Raw genomic sequence first — 18,729 nt, 5'->3', positions numbered from 1 at the left:
ACACACACACACACACACACACACACACACACACACACACACACACACACACACACACACACACACACACACACACACACACACACACACACGTACACATACACACACACCCACACGCACACACACACACACACACATGTACACACATGTACACACACACACACACACATTAAGAGCCCTGAGGACAAGGGCCGTGATTCCTTCCTCCCATTGAGGACACATGCAGCAGGAAGTTCTCGTTTGTTTATTGGACCACTGCCACGGCTTATTCCTCTACGAATGCCCCACATTGTTGTTCCCCAGCATTACATTCTTATGACGTGCCTGTAATAGTGATTGTGTGAGGTTTATTGCATGACTCTGGTGTGTGTGTCTCTGTGAATCCTAATGTGTTGAAAATGTCGCTGTGAGGGAGTTAACGTTGTGTTCCCGGATTCTGATGGACAGCTCAGGGAGAAGTCCGTTACAAAATCAGTATTTAGGGAAATATGTGCTGTGTCCTCTCTGTCTCTGTATCGGAGCTGCTCAAAGTGAGAGACAGCTGTGTCCTAATGTACCTAATGAAGAGAGCACAGTTTTTAAGCTCTGTCGACCTTAACCTTAGCTGGTAACAAAATGAAGCTTTAAAGCTGCATATTTTCCTCTTCTCCTGTGTTTTATTTGAAGTGTTGATCCATTAGAAGATATATTTGTGGTTTTAAGAACCAAAAACCATCTCTGTGTAGTTTTACATCTCCTCTCATTTTCTCTCATCTTCTCTCTGAAGCTCTAGCAACAACAGTTCGGTGAGCCAATCAGAAGAGAGGAGGCTCTGAGTCTCTCTTCTGATTGACTGACAGTTTTCTGATTAAAGAAAAAAAATATATATAGAGCAGATTTCAGGTAAATACTCAGAGAAACAAAATCCTGCAATGGATAGTGGTTCCAGGTGGGTGTGGCACGGGGCATGACTTTGTTGTGACATCACCAGATGTTCTGGCGTAGTCGAGAGCTGAAAGGAGAGTGAATATTTGACTAACACTAGTCAGGTGAACAGAAACATGACGGCTAATTGAAGGTTAATGTTAGTCTGTATGTGCTGGATGTGTAAATAAAATAAAGTGTTTACAGCTTGTTGCAGTGCCTCCAAGTGGCTAACAAAGAAATGAATGCAGCTATCAATCAAAAATGTTGCTTCAGCATAGACAGCACATTTTAAAGTTCAAATATCATATTGGACAAAATCCATTTGACACATTTCATATCTAACATTTTACTTCTCTTGAATCCTCACTCTGACGTCCTACACTTGTCATTGTGTCGACACCAGAAACCTAATCAGAGATGACCCCTCTCTGGACCTGGACCTCTGTGACACAGCAGACGTTCCTGATCCAGATCCTGTAAAGATGATTTGCAGCAGACTAACGCGGCCTCTCAGACAGTGTCAGTTACACATGTGTTTTGGAGCTTGTGAACCAGTTTCAGTGGGAAGGGAGGCACTGATAGTAAATACTGCCTTGTCGCAGTAACATGCTGTTTGCCTCAGTGCTGTATTTACAGCTGTGCTATGGTGAGAGTCGGTTTTACGTGCTTGGAGGCATGCTATGTGAGGAATGAGACAAAGGTAGAACTAATTCATGTCTGACATGGATTCCTTTCCTCACACAGTCTGTTTCTGCACAGATGTCGCCTGAGCTCCTCCAAGTCTTTTCATGGCTTATTTTGGCATCCCTCATGATGAATGAAGTGTTCCTCATGACCTGAGGTAGGGATTTTTGGTGCCAAGGGGGTGTTTCTATTTTGATGATTATGAAGAAAAAGAAGAGAAGAGAAATATATGGACAGGGAAAAAAGGATTAGAATGACTGTCTCCAAAAGAGAAAGAGGAGGGAGGCAGACAGTGTCAGCATGTGACCACTTGGCATGTAACTCAAATGGCTTTGAGGTACAGAGTCAAAAATCTGTTTTTCCTGGAAATCTTGGTGTAAATCTCCTTAAACCCATGTCCACAATGTTGATTGTCCACAATGTTGATTGTGGACATGGGTGGAAGAGGAGAGGAAGACGGATGTGGAGCAGTAAAGGAAAAAGTGGCTCTGTCCATCTTCCAAGATCTGTTTTTTATTCTTATATTTTACAGTTCCTCCTTAACTGTGGAATCTTGGCCCTTCGTCAGTGAGTGTATCAGTCGTTCCGTCACACAGTAGGCTGCTTTATAGAGAAGTGACTTGAGCAGGCTCATTTTAATCTCCAGAAAGAGGAGGAAAAGAAGAAGAGGAGTGTAAGGTTAAAAGACAGGAGTCACTGCGATGGGATGAGGAAGTAGAGATAGACACAGAGCAGCAGAGAGATGTTAGAGGGAGGGAGTTGGGACCTAGAGAGAGGTGAGCCTTGTTTATGAAGCAGTCTGGGTTGTAAAGGCAGGACTGTTACCATGGCAAGTAAATAGTGAGTATGAGATTCAGTTTTAGTCAGTGTTACCAGCCTTCCTGTGGCTGGCTACACCATAATATGATACCAGTCTGGATAAAGGCAGGGCGTTTATAAACGTTCAGGAAAGATGGCAAACAACTTTATTCATGTCACACTTTTTAAATATGTTGTTTATGTAGTGTAATAGAATTATGTATAATGCAAACATAACCTCAAGAAAGTTCGGGCCATTTTTTCCTTTCCAGCTTAATAAGATGAAGGTACATCTAACATACTGTGACTTTGTGAGGTTGATATAGACTATTTAATGCATTAGTCAACAATATACACATGCAGCAGACATAGAGCAATATAAGCATTTATTTGGTGTCAGCTTTCTTACCCTTTCGCCTTTTAACTTTGCTTTGGTCCACAGAGAGAAAACAAAACAAAACAAAATCAGTAACGCTTTAAATTAAGGTTTTTGAAATTAATTATTAGATTAGAAATAGTTTACGTGATAAGAACAATCGTGTATGAAACCAAAACGCAAAACAGGTTCATGCAAACAGGCGATGGCTTAACACACATGTTAATGACGCACATCGTGTGACAAACATATGCTTCTGCATTCAAAATGTCAGCATCCCTTCCCCCCAAGTCGAGTGCAAACCCGATCTGGGTCTGGAAAAAAAAACAGCTGAGAGAGAAAGAGAAAGCGTTGTGAGACGGACAATGACTCTTCTGGTAAGTAACCTGTAACGCTATAGTAAAATAAGCTGGCACTAGTAAGCTAGCTAGGTGTTTGCTAAATAACTTTAGTTAGCGAACACCTAGCTAGATAAGTGGGTGTTTACTAACTTACTTTAGTTAGTAGACAAACACCTAGCTAGCTAGCTTGAATATTAAAAATTATTCATTGAAATTGTTGTTGTTTTCTTATCCATAAAAACTGCAACTCCCCCTTTTACAGATATTTGTTTACAGGCCAGTCTTTCATTGACATATCTCTGCAACAGGCCAATGCAGCATCTATATATATATGTCTATATGCAGAACTATAGCGATGCAAAGTTAGCTTAGTATTGTTGCCTACGTCACCAATTGTCTGTGACTAAGTTTGTGTTGTTTTAGAATCATCTGTATATTGGACCCCTGGAAGGCATCATAAATGAGAGATTAATATTAACCCTGAATTGATATGTCTGTGCTAAACACAGGTGGTGCCAAAATGCTCTCCACTACCAAACCCAGTTTGCAAAAGCTGAAACATGAGCTGGAGCTGGCCAAACAAAAGATAGCATGTCAGGAAGAGATGATCAAAGAGCTAACCAAGGACAGAGATTTCTTAAGAGAGCAACTGTCTCGATGTAAGTCAATAATTACTGTTTTTCAGTATGCAATCATACTTTGTTAGTGACCTGCATCCCCTTTTGCACAGTCCATCTGCACTGCCTATCTTGACCTGTCTCCTAACTGTCTATTGTGTTGCCTTTATACAGTATCAAGAAACATCAGTGTAAGAAATGATTAATCATCCCCTACAGCCTCTGTCGAGTCAGCTTCTGATGTGTGTGGGTCCCCCGAGTTAAGTAACTCATCCTCTACTGACTCCTCCTCAGATTCCTCACCCTGCTCACCCTCAGATGATGGCAGGAAGAAGAGGAAGAGGGAGAAGTCAAACAAGAGAGATAGGAAACAAAACAAACATTCAAAGCTGTGTTTCAATAGATAGTTTATGTTCACCATTTGAAACTACGAATTGAATGTTAATGGCGATTTCAATTACAAATGGAGCAATACAATTCCTTTTTTTGGTTTGCAAATCATTCCAGACGATATATACCACTGACAAACCCATGCAACCAAGCTGGAACACTATTGCGGCTGTGTTAGGGCTGCTGAATGCTGTTAGTTAGCATTGCATAGTTAGTAGTTAGTACCTCAGGAAAATTTTAAGGTGATGAGAAAGAAAAAATCTATGGCTGCTGCTTGCAAAACAGTGGGAGTGGATCGCAACACAAACTTGCTATTGCTGCCCCTGAGAAGTAAGTTCAAAGATCAGCAAACAAGTGAGCACAAGCTCAGCGATTTCACTGGAAAATGTCTAGATGTCTAGATTTGTGGCAGCATAGATATTGATAATGCAGGTCCTTAAGAAATCAGGGAAACTGTTGCATGCTGGGAAGGGGAATTTTGTTTTAGAAAAGCAAAAATAAGGTTTTATATCAGGTTTTTCAAAAAGTGAAATTTCAAAGTGATAAAAGTAAAGAAAGTGTTTTTTAAAACACCTGTCTTAAAGTGTGTTTTTATGTTTCACAGCTGAAATATCGCATGTCTTTATGTTACTATTGCACTGTTTTTTGTGAATGTAATTAATGAGGTTTTGTATCATGTCTTCAGAATGAAATGTGAAAGTGAAAAAAGTAAAAGATCTGTCTGAAAGTGTGTTTTTGTGTTTCACAGCTGAAATATTGTGTTCATATTGTATTTTTATTCACATTTATCAACCATAACCACATGTATCGCTCATCCCAGATGGGGGAGCTGAAGACAGCATTGTTAACTTCATTAGAACAATCCGATATCAATTCACAAAACCAGAGATCGATCTTTTAATATACTTCCTTTACACTCTTTTAGACCTAGGATTAAATGGAGGAATCCTCTATTTCAACTGTAATTTCATCAAATACATCAAGGCTATGAAAAATGTTGACAGCCCTGGGTTTGTTAAATGCTGTGAATTTGAACAAGTTACTAAATGTGTAGTACCCTGTAGTGCTCCCTTCTGACAGATGTCTGTAGGACACTGCCTGTGTTGATTCACATCAGTGTTGGCATTTACAGTAAATCTATGTTAGGTAATCAATACATACATCATTTTAAGTTATCAGATCATAGTGATAAAATACCCTGAGGTCTAGAAAGGTAGAAAACAGCTTATGTCACTGGATCTGTAGTTGTATGCCGCCACGAAACGGTGAAAAGTAGTGGAGGAAAAGTAGTAAGCCGTTATGAAATGGCTTATGCCGCTGGATCTATAGTTGCTTGTGCAGGTGGATCAGTGTAAAATGGCACAATTGGGGCCCTATGAAACATAAATGCAAGGATTAAGTGGAGGAATACATTATTCCAACACTTTCTTCATCAAATACATCAGGCTATGAAAAATGTTGACAGCTCTGGGATTGTGAATGTGAACTACAGTGGCTAGGCTAACCAAGGCTATTTTCACTCAAAGTCAGCATCAACGTGAGAATACATTGTCATTTCAATAGCATCGCACATATGCCAACAATGGAATAGACGAGAGGAGCTTAAACATTATCTATAGCGTTATTTTGTCAATAAAGGCAGAGATATGCATTTATGGCAGGACTTGTCTAAAAGCAGCCCGTGGGCATCAAATATGCATCAGGGGGCAGTGACGGTCTGGCAGTGAAACGAGCTGCAACTCAACCGTACGTAGACAAACAACAGACACGTGACAGCCAACATGACAGAGGAGGTCCAAATGAAGCAGCAAGTCTAAAGACAGATGAATGGCTGCATTTCAGATTTAAACTATGAAGACAGTAACGAGCTGGACAAAAGCAAAACTATATGCAACATGTGAAGAAGAGGCCATGTGTAGCTGTTCATACACAGTTTGGCCGGGGCACTGGGGTACATTAACAACACACATTACTTCTATTATTTCTTGAGATGTGTGTCTAAACTGTTGGTCATGTTAAATATGAAGTGCATTAATGTAACTGCTTTGTGTCCATTCGTAATGTAAGCATTAATGATTTTAATAACGCACCAGGTTAGAGGAACACTTAACAGTATAAATAATGTGACTCATATCCAAGAAAATTATGTTGTAAATGAAATATGAACATGAAAAATAAATGTAAAATTCTTGTTCAGACAGTTCAGAGATTTTAGCAGTGCACCAACTTCTGGGAAAAGAAAATATGTTACTGCCTCGTCAGCTCTACAGAGTTCACCAGCTTTGTCTGTCTGCCTGTTTACTGTCGGTCTCTGAGCAGGTAGCATACTGTTGGTTTATCACAGCATTTAGTAGAGTTGTTAGTACTACAGGTTTTATTCATTTCATGTTTGACGATACTAGATTAATGGACAACCTTCATTCCTCCATGATGTGACTGAATAATTAATTAAATATCACACCTTAAAATACTTACTGGTTTGAATGGAAATGTTCAGTTCAGTCAACATGAATAATGATATGTAAAGTCTCATTAGAAGGGTTTTGCTGGCACACTAAACAAACTGGCTCAGTGTTGGCCTTTCTGGACATGTACTTCAGCCTTCTCTGTATTTATAATGGCATACATCTATCCACCCATCACCTGTTTCAAACATGAACTCACGTCTGGCTGTGTCATTTTCCGAGGAAAATAGTTCCTCTTTCGTACCCAATACAACTTTGTTATACAGAAAACACTGTGAGGATCCAAGTAATTAGCAACTGGTTAGAGCATTTAGGGAGTGAGTCAGAGATGGCAGCGTTCGAAATCCCACCATTCATATCCTGAAATGCACACACACACACACACACACAAACAGACAGACACACACACACACACACACACACACACACACTGATGACGTGAGTGACTGTAAGCCAGAGGCGAGGATCTCTTTATTAGTCCAAATGATGTGTCAAACCTCATTGAACGCTGCATGAGAACACTCTGGCATCCTGATTGGAAAAGGCAACATGAGTCCCATTACCAGTTTGTCTTGGCAACGTCTCATTGGCTGTGTTTTACGTTGACTACATACACACACTTATGCACTCCAATCATAGCAGAAAGACAGCAAGGAAATAAACCTAAAACCTCTAAAACCTCTAAAACCTCCAGGCAAATTTAAAACCCTTAAAGCGCACACACATGTACAGACATGTGGAATGAGAGAACTGTGTTTGTCTCAAAGTCTTATTATTTCACAATCCACTTTACAAAAAATCTGTGCATGTGTTTGTGTTCAGTCCTTTCTGATTAATTCCATCCGCAGCTCTGCCCAAAGCAATTTCAGTAAGATTTACTGCTTAACAATCACAAAACCAACCACAAAATGAAGATATTATTCATCCCATTGCATGATCACACAGCACCCAAGCAGGCTACATGATGGATTCCAAGACATTCACTTTTTTAAAGAGACAGAGTTTAAAGCATATGAATCAGACATACTTTACAGTTAATGAGGCTGCGTAATCATATGACAGCTGTTATTTTAGGCCGGGGCTCGGCAATCTGCAGCTCTCGAGCCGCATGTGGCTCTTCAGCCGTTCTGCAGTGGCTCCCTGTCGCTTTGAAAAAAATAAAATAATATGAAAATATGTAACAGCTATTTTTTATTTTATTTTTATTTTTTCTTTTCGAGGCGATACTGATAATATTTCGTCGACTAGAATATATGTCAAATCTTACAACGTCTCCATAGCAACAGCCTGCCGCCTCTTCTTGCTGCCAAAGGCGGCTCATTTTGAGTTTTCGGACCCCCGGTGAGCTAACCATGGATAAATCCAAAAAAAGAAAAGTCTGCAGCTATATGTTTTATTTCAAAGTGGGTTACTTTTTATTTTTTTAATCCTTCACAAATAAGAGAAGGACTCAAATAGGCCTGCATAGTTCTGTGCTTTATTTAAAAGTAGGCATTCACATACCAGTGTCTCCTGTTCATAAGAGTTTAGTGTTTCCCTTTGTTATAACGGGTAAAAACAGCAATAAAATGTCAACAGTTTTTTGTAGTTCTAGAATTTCATAAATGCAATAAACCATAGTTCTTTTATATATACTGTAGTATAACTTTAAATAAAACTTTAACGCTGTGTTATCTTCATTTTAAGGGTCGAATAGGTTTTGCGGCTTCAGATCATTTTTATTTGTGGGAGAGGGGCCAAAAATGGCAGTTTTAACAGTAAAGGCTGCAGACTTCTGCTTTAGGCAAAGATGTTCAAAATAGCTCCAAATATCACTGCACACATTATAAGAAAGCTTACAAGCATGTATTGGCATGCCAAAGGTTGTCTATATGTTAAGTTAATGCAGTAGTTCAGTCTTTGCTGCTTCATGGTGTCAGCAGCCTCTGACTGTGTTGTTGCATACACAAATCTATCAAGACACAAATAAAGTTGTTAGAGATGTTTGTTTTTTTATTTTTAGCTGTATTCAGTCATAGTTTTGACTTGTCTGATAACCTTTTATACATCTTCAGGGTTCTATAGCACTCAGTCATGAGCACTCTGTATGTGAAAATCTGGAAGCTAAATAGATGCAGGGTGGTGTGACTTCTTCAGCGGTCAGTTCTTGGTGTGAGCGCCTCCAGCCTGTCGATGTGGCAGCTTTGCTCAGAAGGGTATCCCTCTCTCCCCTGAGAGACTGCAGTGAAACACTCTTTGAAAGGTGCCCCATCAGAGCAGACCATGACGTGCTGAGCAGAGCCAAGGCAGACAGGCCCTTGACTGTTTTCTCCCTGCCTCCGGAGCTCTGAGGGTTGGCCGCCGCTCTGTCCTGGCTGCCAGTCAGAGTCAGAGGAGGTAGTTAATGCTATAGCTCGTAAAGCTATAAAGACTGCTCACGCTATTGGGAGTGACCACCGTAGGCCAACTGACTGAGTTCAGAGTCAGCTCTCTACTGAGATCACAAACAGATACAGATCCACATTTATAAATATATTTCAAAGTCATTGTTATGATGGAAAGGACAAGATTTACAGCTCTCTGTGGAGCAGGGAACAGCATGTTGTTTTCATAGCACAGGCTTCAAGAGTGACTTCCCTGTGGTGGGCTCATTTGTGTTGGACTATTACTGTATGAGTAGTGGGAGGAAATTGCAGTGTGCTGCTCCTGCATGCAGCACCCAAAACACACACATTAGCCTATATGTCTTCCAAAGACTTTACTTCCATCCCTTTTCCGTGGAAATGTTAGGGTGCTTCTTCTGTCCAAAGAGGAGGGATGTATCCAAAGAATTTTTATGGATGTTGGATGAAACAGGCAAAAATGGAATCCAGACATTGTTTGAATAACAATATAGTAGTTTTCATTGTTAGTGGTGTGGTCCACCTTATCCGTACTGGATTCAAATTGCCTTCACATGTAAGCAGAGGGATTCAGAGGAAGGGATGAGGCAACCATTGTTGGTGTTTTATCTCTCTGATGTCAGCCTCACTTTACTTTCACTCTCCTTAATCTGTATCTGAACCATATTAAGTTACAGCTAACACAAACCAAGCATTCCCTTGTGTACACCTCCAACATCTCAATTACCCACGTGTGCAGCATGAAATCAGATGGCAGTTGTTCATGACATGATGGAAAAGGGTCAGTTGTTGACTGACTTCTTTAATAGAATAGCCCAAGTTTGATTGGCTATGCTGGAAACAGAAACACCAGCTGCTCTTCTGTTTTATTTCTGACAAAGTAGCTGCTCACTTGGCGTTGCCGTAGTATTAAAGGTCCTATACTTTACACTTTTCCTGTGTTTTATTTGAAGTGTCGATCCATAAGAAGATATATTTGTGGTTTTAACCAACCAATCAGTGTAGTTTTACATCTCCTTCTCAGGCTTCTCTCTGGAGCTCTACTAACAACAGGTAGTGAGCCAATCAGAAGAGAGGAGGCTCTGAGCCTCTCTTCTGATTGGCTGATAGTTTTCTGAGTGATGAAATAAAAATGTAGCAGATTTCAGATAAAAACCAAATCCTGCATGGTTGGACATTGGGTCCAGGTGGGCGGGGCTTGGGGCATGGCTGAGGGCAATGACTGCTTTGTTGTGACATCACAAACCTGCTTTATAATCAAACAACACATGGACATCTACCTTTAGACTATATGGGACCGTTAAACCAAACTTGCTGGTGCTACCAGTTTAATCAAGTGTTACCAAATCAATTATAAGTATTATAGGAACAGAGTTCTTGTGTTGAAGTTCTCTCTGCCTACTATTTGACCAGCAACATGTAGATTTAGGCCAACTTGTCACTTCTCTGGTAAATTCAAACCAACCTAGGCTAATCTACTGGATCAACACTATCTACGGTTTTCTACGTTGAAGGCTACATGACAGCTACCATTCTGAAAGCTGAGTTTGAATGACTAGCCTCCTGACAGTCCCAAAATGACTGCTGCTGCTGTTCTTCAACACTGCTTTGTCTCTATGTTGGCGTTTACAAAAACCACTGCATCTGCCCACATTAGCGTCAGCCTCAGCCTCAGATAGGCTTGGAAAATCCCACCTATTCAGACATTTAGCACTGCTAGCTACAGAAACAGCATGGCAGCAAACAATCATGACTCATGTTTTCAGCCTTCACCACAATCATCACACGCCATATCATGAACTTCTTCATAGCAAATTTTCATGATTCAGTTCACAGGCAGTCTGAATGTCATCAAGAACCTCAAGCTGTTTAGCTCATAGATGGAGGAATTTCATAATCTGCTAGTAGCTAATACAGTTCTGGGCTGCTGTAAATGTTGTGTTGGTATGTGTTGATCTAGTTTATTCTGAACCTTGAATCCAACGTCATTTGTGTTCTTTTCAGTGTTTCAGTGTTGCTGCTTGTGAGGCTCCGGGTCATGTAGGCCACTTGCTCTACACCTTTTATTTATTTCCTCCTGCGTCTTCTTTTCCAGTTGTGGATCCAACTCCGGACGATCAGTTGGTGTCTGTGATCCTGGTGAGCCTGCTGCCCCTGTTGGCGATGGGGGTCATGGTTGCAGGAATGTTCTACTGGTACCGAGCCCACCAGAGACGCATGCTCAACCAAGAGTGGGAGAGCAGCATCAAGAAGCGCAAGCCAAGGGCCGGCGGGCTGGACTGCAGCGATGCCTGTGCTATCATGATGGATGACGACAGGTCAGACAGCAGCTCGACGCACGCCAACAACCTGAACCACAACACAGAGCCGCTGCCCATAGAGCTGGATCTGCTGGTACATACAGACACAATAGTATTTTAGACTTGTTTGATGGCCCTGTTCTGTGCTTTGCCTTTCCAACTGAAATGATAACTGTTGATCCTCTCCCAGGTGGGCAAAGGCCGTTTTGCTCAGGTATACAAGGCTAAGCTGAAGCAGACCACATCAGATCAGTTTGAGACTGTGGCTGTGAAGATTTTCCCGTACGAGGAGTACGCTTCCTGGAAGAACGAGAAGGACATCTTCTCCAACACAGACCTCCGGCATGAGAACGTCCTGCACTTCCTGACAGCTGAGGAGAGGAAGGTGGAGAAGCAGTACTGGCTCATCACTGCCTTCCACCCTAGGGGAAACCTACAGGTGAGACCTCCACTGTCAGGTGGGACAGTATGACTCCATGTTGTAAACTGCAGCCCCCTGAGTCAAGCCTTTTTTTTTCAGTCAATAGTTTCAGTATTAATCTACTGGAAATTCCCCCCTCTCATTATGCTACTAATAATCCAATAATCAATGCCCTGCAGGAGCACCTCACACGTCATGTGATCAGCTGGGAGGAGCTGGAGGTGCTGGGCAGCTCTCTGGCTCGAGGAGTCGCCCACCTCCACAGTGACCGTCTCCCCTGTGGACGCCCTAAGGTAGGACATTGGGTCTCTGTGTGTACTGAATGTCTGTCCATGGACCTGCCACTGAATTATGTTATACCACTGATTTATCTTTAGAGCTTCATTCCTTCCTTCATTTTTAATGATTTTATTAACATTACCAAAATGTTTTTCATTTATGTTTCTGTGGTTTATTTGATCATTTTAATTCTTTTTATCTTATTGTATTGTTGAGTATTCTATTGCATGTTATTCTATAAACTTTTAATTTAACTGCTTAATTTAATTTACATTGCAATATTGTCAAAATATGTACGTTATTGCTGCCATTTTTTTCAGTTCTTTGAGCTTTAACAACAGTTGGGCTGAAAGTAGAAAGATTGTCTTAAACTTGTCACCGTGGGAGCATGAATGTATTCAGCAGATCTCATTGCATTCTAGATGTTGAACTTTGAAATGTCTTGTGCACACAGCTGATATTTTTGCCTGAGGGTGGTGCTATGTGAAAGGTCAAGGAGACACCAAAAAAAGAGTAGAGGTTACATAAATATCTCCAGCAAATTAAATGGAAAAACACAGCCATTAGTTCTCAGTAACTTGTATAATAAGTTCACAATTTAGTTTTGAGGGATGTACTCAAGGAAACCTTTTGCATTATAAAATGTGTTTATATGTTATTTGTTTGCAGGGTTGCAAATTGTTTCATGTTTATTCTTTAACTGTCCACTTCAATGCTTTTATTTTGAAATTGACAACCGTACCTACGTTGTGCCTGCAGGTGCCGATAGTCCACCGTGACCTAAAGAGCTCCAACATCCTGGTGAAGAACGACCTGACGTGCTGCCTGTGTGACTTTGGCCTGGGACTGTGTCTGGACAGCAGCCTGTCAGTGGACGACCTCGCCAACAGTGGACAGGTCAGAGGTCAACCTCTGAATCATTTTTAGTTTAGTTTTCCTTTTTTATCAGAAGATTTGCTCTTTTCTGTTTTAGCATTTAATTTCTGCCTGTGGATAAATGTAGAGCAGTAAAAATATTTCACAATGTGCACAATTGTACTTGAGCACTTACTTACTTTCCATCACTGAATGTGACTTTAGCTCCTCTAAAGCTCTGCCCTGGGCTTCCTGTCAGTCTTGGCTAACAGTGGTTACAAACCTCAGCGCACACTGCCAGGTGTTTCATATGCTGCTACAAGTGGAGGGTTTGTTATCTTTTGCCATGGTAACGCTCTGTTTACCGTCAAATCCCTGCATTACAGCAACTTTGGTTTTGGTTTTTGGTGAGATATATCTGGCCACGTTTGTTTTGCCTCCTTCAGTATAAGTCCCTGAGTGTGTTAGTGTGTTGTGACGGTGCACACCTCTGTGCTGACAGAACCAATCTGACAGAGACAGACACACAATCAGGGGGATGAAGGGAGAAATAAAGGCTTTGTTGTGACATGCAAGCTCTCGGCTCACTCTCACGCTGTCAGTGAGACCTGGTGACTTCTTGTTTATGATTCACTGGTTAGAAATGCAGCAGCTACAGGTGAAAGCTAACAGCACACACCTACGCACACAAACCAAGCAAAATGCAGAGGGTTAGGGTTAGGATCACAGGATTTGTTCGTTTACAAATGGAGGCTGGAAATCTCCAGCTGGTTGTAATTATAACTCCTGTGCGTGTTCACGTGGTCCAGCTCGGAAAAATCTGAAGAAACACGGACATCCACACAACTTTCTGTGCCATGCATACAAAATGTGTTCCATGTGGAGCATTAGATATTATGTCAGCAAGCTTGTTTGGCTTTGTGTGATTAACTAGTTACCAGTATTTTGATAGATTTGAAGTTATGCAATACTAAAAACCCAATGTCTTATTAAAGTATATGTGTTGGAGGGATGTGGTAAACCTGTCAGGTCTTGGTACTGGTTGGTTTTCACTTGGGACTTGACTTGGGACTTATTATATTTGAGGCATATTGGCCTTGAGTTGAGACATGACGTTGGACTAAGTCTTAATGGTACACACTCTACCAGTTGAACCACTGAGGTGCCCCAGCGATGGACTCCTTGACTTGGAAGTTTGTGGTCTTGAGTTGAGACATGACTTTGGACTTGTTGATGCTGACTTGGAATTTATTGGTCTCATGTCTGGGACTTTTTTCTGGGACCTGATGATCTTGAACCTTGTCTTGATTTTGACCTGATTGGTCATGAATTGGGATCCAGTGATCTTAACTTGGGGACTTATTAGTCTTGACTTGGGACAACCAGACTGCAACAGCAACAGCAACATGGAAACTTTAGATGTCGTAGCTCAGCTGTAATTTGATTCCACATGTCAGACAGTTGAATAACAGAAAAGGAAACATGTCACAGGTGTAGTCTTGTATCTGGTCCAGTATTTCATCCACTACTGAACTAATCCAGCAGGTGAGTCAGGTGTGTGTTTTTACTGATTGTTGAAACAGCATAATCCAGACAATGAGAGAAAGTGAACAACACACTCATGGAGACTGATGTAATGTTTACTGTGGTGGTAATTTGTGCTGCAGTGACCCTGTGTTAACCCTGTCTCCTGTCTCCTGTCTCCTGTCTCCTGTCCCCTGTCTCCTGTCCCCTGTCTCCTGTCTCCTGTCCCCTGTCTCCTGTCTCCTGTCTCCTGTCTCTGCAGGTGGGTACAGCACGTTACATGGCTCCGGAGGTGCTGGAGGCCCGACTCAACCTGGAGAACATCGAGTCCTTCAAACAGACCGACATTTATTCCATGGCCCTGGTGCTGTGGGAGATGACATCGAGGTGTGAAGCTATAGGAGGTCAGCGCACCCACACACACACACACACACATACACACACACATACCACAAACACACGTATTCAGTAATTACATGTTTCAGGCTGTGGGAAGTGAGACGTCATGTAACACATGAGCACACACTCACATTGATAACAAAGCATATCCGGCTGAGGTGATGTGTCAACCACTACAATGACTCAACAGAGACAACACACACCATGAGTGATCACATGAAGCCCCGCAGATAAACTAATGTCATCTTGGAGCTCCGCGCAGTGTGTAGGATTTTTTTGTCACAGTGAAAGTGTGTGTTGCAATAGCAGTGGAGGCAGCATGTGAAAGTATAACATCTGCAGTCTGATGTGATAAACATAAACATGACATCAGTTCATTTGGGTAATTAACTCCCTTCATTTCAGTGCATGAAACATCTTAAGGAAATATTTCCCGGAGCCTTCTTTTACACAGAGCCCTCAAACTTCCTTAAGACATTATTTACATTGTACTTACAAGGAAAAACAGTATAATATTTTTGGGGCTATGCTTTTAGAAAAAAATAATCAGGATACATTTAATAGCATAAGTTTTTGTTTGTGGAAAAATGAGACAAGCCCTGTGACAAATGGAGGAAGTCTCTGCAGTGTCCTCACTTCCTGCCACTAGAGGGCACCAAAGTTAAAAAAAAATTAAAAGTTTACAGTTGCTATAACTAATATAATTTTTCATTCATCAATTTTAGTTTTTATTCTTAAACCTACATTAATTAATTTTTGGCCTCCTGCGGGAAACTTCAACGAGATACATAAGATATTATGTTATGTTATGGGATAATTATAAGGAAAAGAAATATAAGGAAACGATTGCCTAATAATGGGTCTCAGGGAGTCCTGAGGGATCTACTGTGTGTGCTCCACTATGTTCACCAGCTAAAACAGTAGCTGCTGCTGCTGAAAACAGAATGACTTGTGCAGGATGTGACCAAAACTGTAACGTTACACGACGTAAAACCAAAACAATGAACTGAAAGGAGCTAAAACAGTGTGTAGAGCTAACAGTAATCCTCTGATGGTTCGTCAATAGGAGCAATATCTTTCACGACACAGTGATTTGACACACTGTTAACAAGTATTTGTTAAAGCAGCTTTAAATCAATATTCTGAAATGCACTTCAATTCTTCAAGGGATTTTTGTTGTAGTGTTTTTGGTTACACAGATGGAACAAAAATAAACACTTAATTTACCTTCATTAGTAACTTATGTCAGTTTTATCTTTGTTTTTTCTTTGTTTTTATTAACAAGACTAATGTAAAATAACTGACGTCATCTTGTCTGTTGTTTGTTCTTTAGTCCTTGCTTCAGACTGGATGATACTTTTAGATCAGATTTACAGTGATCAATCAATAGATAAATGTAGAAAGTAGAATATTAAGATGAATCTTAAAGAGAAAACATGCCGATGTTTTAGATTTAGTTACAACAAACATGATGAATATAAATATAGGCAGAGAGAAATGCATAACAGACAGATATAGAAAGAGATAATGTGGGTCACATCAGTTTGTCAGGATCTTGTCTGTATTCATGAAAATGTTTTCTCTTCCACTAATGTGGAAGATCTCAGATTCAAAGTTTAGTTTACTCTCTGCTCTAATGCTCAAACATGTATCCGATTGTGCATGTTCATACACAACCACTGCCTACATGCACTAACAGTGTGTATCTGCTGTATGTGGGTGTGTGCTCGTGGCCTACATGGTGCAGACAGGTTCAGGCCACCGTCTCTTGTTGTGCAGTGAGGGAGGGTTGTGTGTCAGCAGGGAGGCTGATGGTCTTGTCTGTCGGACTGAACCTCGACCTCAGCTCCAGGTCTGCAGCAGGAATCTCAGGAATGTCTCATACGTGAGGGAGGCAATCTGGACTCTGCTGTTGCCCTTCTTTGGGCAGGAAATCAGTGAGAGATCTGGGGTGGACACTGTACCTGTGTCAGCTGGCTGTGCATGTGTGTGCGAGTGTGTATGAGTGTCTATGCTCAGGAGCCTGAAAGGAGCCATATGTAAGTTTGCTATTGCTACATAGCCAACGTAAGTCTAAGCTAACTGATAGGATCCGTTCCTCCACACAGTGGATGCTAGTCGTGCACAGATGTTTTTTTAACTTAACCAAACTCATTAACCTTGATAGGCAGCTGGATTTCTCACAAGCCAGGATCCATGTTTCCAGGTTCCAAGTTATTCACTTGTGGCCAAACCACAGTTACCAATCAGCGTCCTTTGAGGGAGGGGCTACTGGCAGTTAGAGGCGTGTCTTGGTGTGACGACTGCAATAAGCAACTGTTAGTTAACAACAATGGCTCTTAAGGTTCACCAGACCTATGATGAGAGTATTTCTTCATTGAAAGAAGAGCAGGGAACGACACTGAAGACTTTTCTATATGGAAAAGATGTTTTGCTGGTAGTGAAAAAAAAAGGGAAGGATGCAGAATCTGATTGGTTGAAGTTAGTCTGTGATCATCCAGTCTTTTTTTTTTTTTTTGAGAGCACCTTCAGTTTCCAGTGAAGCCTTCCCACATGGGTCTGTGTCAGGTTACAAACTAATGTCATTACTTGTTGTTGTACTATTTGACCCCACAGTTTCCACTGCATAGCAGACTAAGCTAGTTAGCCAGACATGCTAATGACTGCATCTTCCACGTCCACCTGAAATTAAATGTCACAGCATACACATGTGCTCTTTATAAATCACTTGTCCTGTGTTCTCCTTTCAGAACAAACAAGAGGGAGTAATTTATGTTTTGCTTTCATGATGGTGCCCACTGTCACTTTAATGAAATACGTCTATGTCAATGTCGATTAATACAGTCAATGAAATCTGGCATAAAACACTCTATCTATGGTTAGTTCGATCATATGATTAAAAAAAATCCAAACCTCTTTTTCAACTCAAAAACCAGGTTGTAACCATCAAACAACCGACTGGACTAAACAAAACAATTTCACTTTCCAAAAATGTCCTCATTCTTTAAAAACTCAAAGATAGAGTCGCACCCCCCAGACGCCTCCTCTTCTCCTCTGCTGAGAGCAGGTAGTCGCTCTGATCCACCTCCTTCTCTTTTCTAGACAGTCTGAGACATTTAGAACGAGACAGTCACATTCCAGCATGTGTGTTTGTCTTTGTGTTTATTTCAGAGAGGTAGAGACAGACACACACATACAGCTCTGTTTCTGTGTCTCACTTTGGGACTGTGTGTGTTTCCTCTGTCTCCACTCCACCATCAGGAGACAGAAATACCACCCTATGCTGGTGTTGTTGTTGTGGTCAATTATAGTACACGCTCTGTGTGTCTCTGAGCATTTTATGTACATGTCCTGAATTAGCCCGCAGGGCGCGGCAGGTCCTGCATGTTCTGTCTGAACTGAGGGCGACGCAGGGTCACGGAGTGGGGTGAAGGGTTTGAACTGTGCTGTGCAGAAGCTTCGTAGTCCACGAAGGGAGACAGCCGCTGGGGATGGTGATGGTTTTACCCTTCTGGGGCAAAGGTTGAGAGACAGAGGGCAAAAAGAATAGTTCAACATTTTCTAGAAATGCATTTATTTGCTGCTAAACCCCTCTTATGACAGTGTTGAAGTTAGCTGGTGCTGGAAGATGATTAGTTTAACTCGTCTTAGAATGGAAATAACCTTGCCTTGTAAAAAGATCATAAAATTCCAACCAGCATTTGTAAAATATAATAAAACTCCACATTTTCCTCCACTTCTGTGTTTTATTAGAAGTGTTGATCCATAAGAAGATATATTTGTCGTTTTAAGAACCAAAAACCATCTCAGTGTAGTTTTACATCTCCTCTCTCAGGAGCTGTAGTAACAACAGGTCAGTGAAAAACCAAATCCAGCAAGGCTGGATGATGGGTCCAAGTGGGCGGTGCTTGGGGCATGGCTGAGGGCGGTGACTGCTTTGTTGTGACATCACAAAGTTACAGAAGTCCTGACGGCTGGTTTTAAGGCTCAGTT

General features: G+C 41.3%; 1 protein-coding gene across 1 annotated transcript in view; it reads left to right on the top strand.

The window, feature by feature from the left end:
• Positions 1–18,729, top strand: part of LOC111225824 (TGF-beta receptor type-2-like) — a 35,183-nt gene that overhangs the window by 11,703 nt on the left and 4,751 nt on the right. The window contains exons 4-8 of the mRNA XM_022750860.1: positions 11,054–11,352; positions 11,449–11,697; positions 11,859–11,972; positions 12,718–12,855; positions 14,600–14,741. Of these exons, the coding sequence (XP_022606581.1) occupies positions 11,054–11,352; positions 11,449–11,697; positions 11,859–11,972; positions 12,718–12,855; positions 14,600–14,741 (942 nt within the window). The remainder of the gene's footprint in view (positions 1–11,053; positions 11,353–11,448; positions 11,698–11,858; positions 11,973–12,717; positions 12,856–14,599; positions 14,742–18,729) is intronic.

This window comes from Seriola dumerili, unplaced genomic scaffold, assembly GCF_002260705.1.
Source record: "Seriola dumerili isolate Sdu_G_001 unplaced genomic scaffold, Sdu_1.0 BDQW01000016.1, whole genome shotgun sequence".
Classification (NCBI taxonomy): domain Eukaryota; kingdom Metazoa; phylum Chordata; class Actinopteri; order Carangiformes; family Carangidae; genus Seriola; species Seriola dumerili.
The sequence above is the reverse complement of the archived record's forward strand: the minus strand, read 5'-3'. Positions and strand labels throughout refer to the sequence as shown.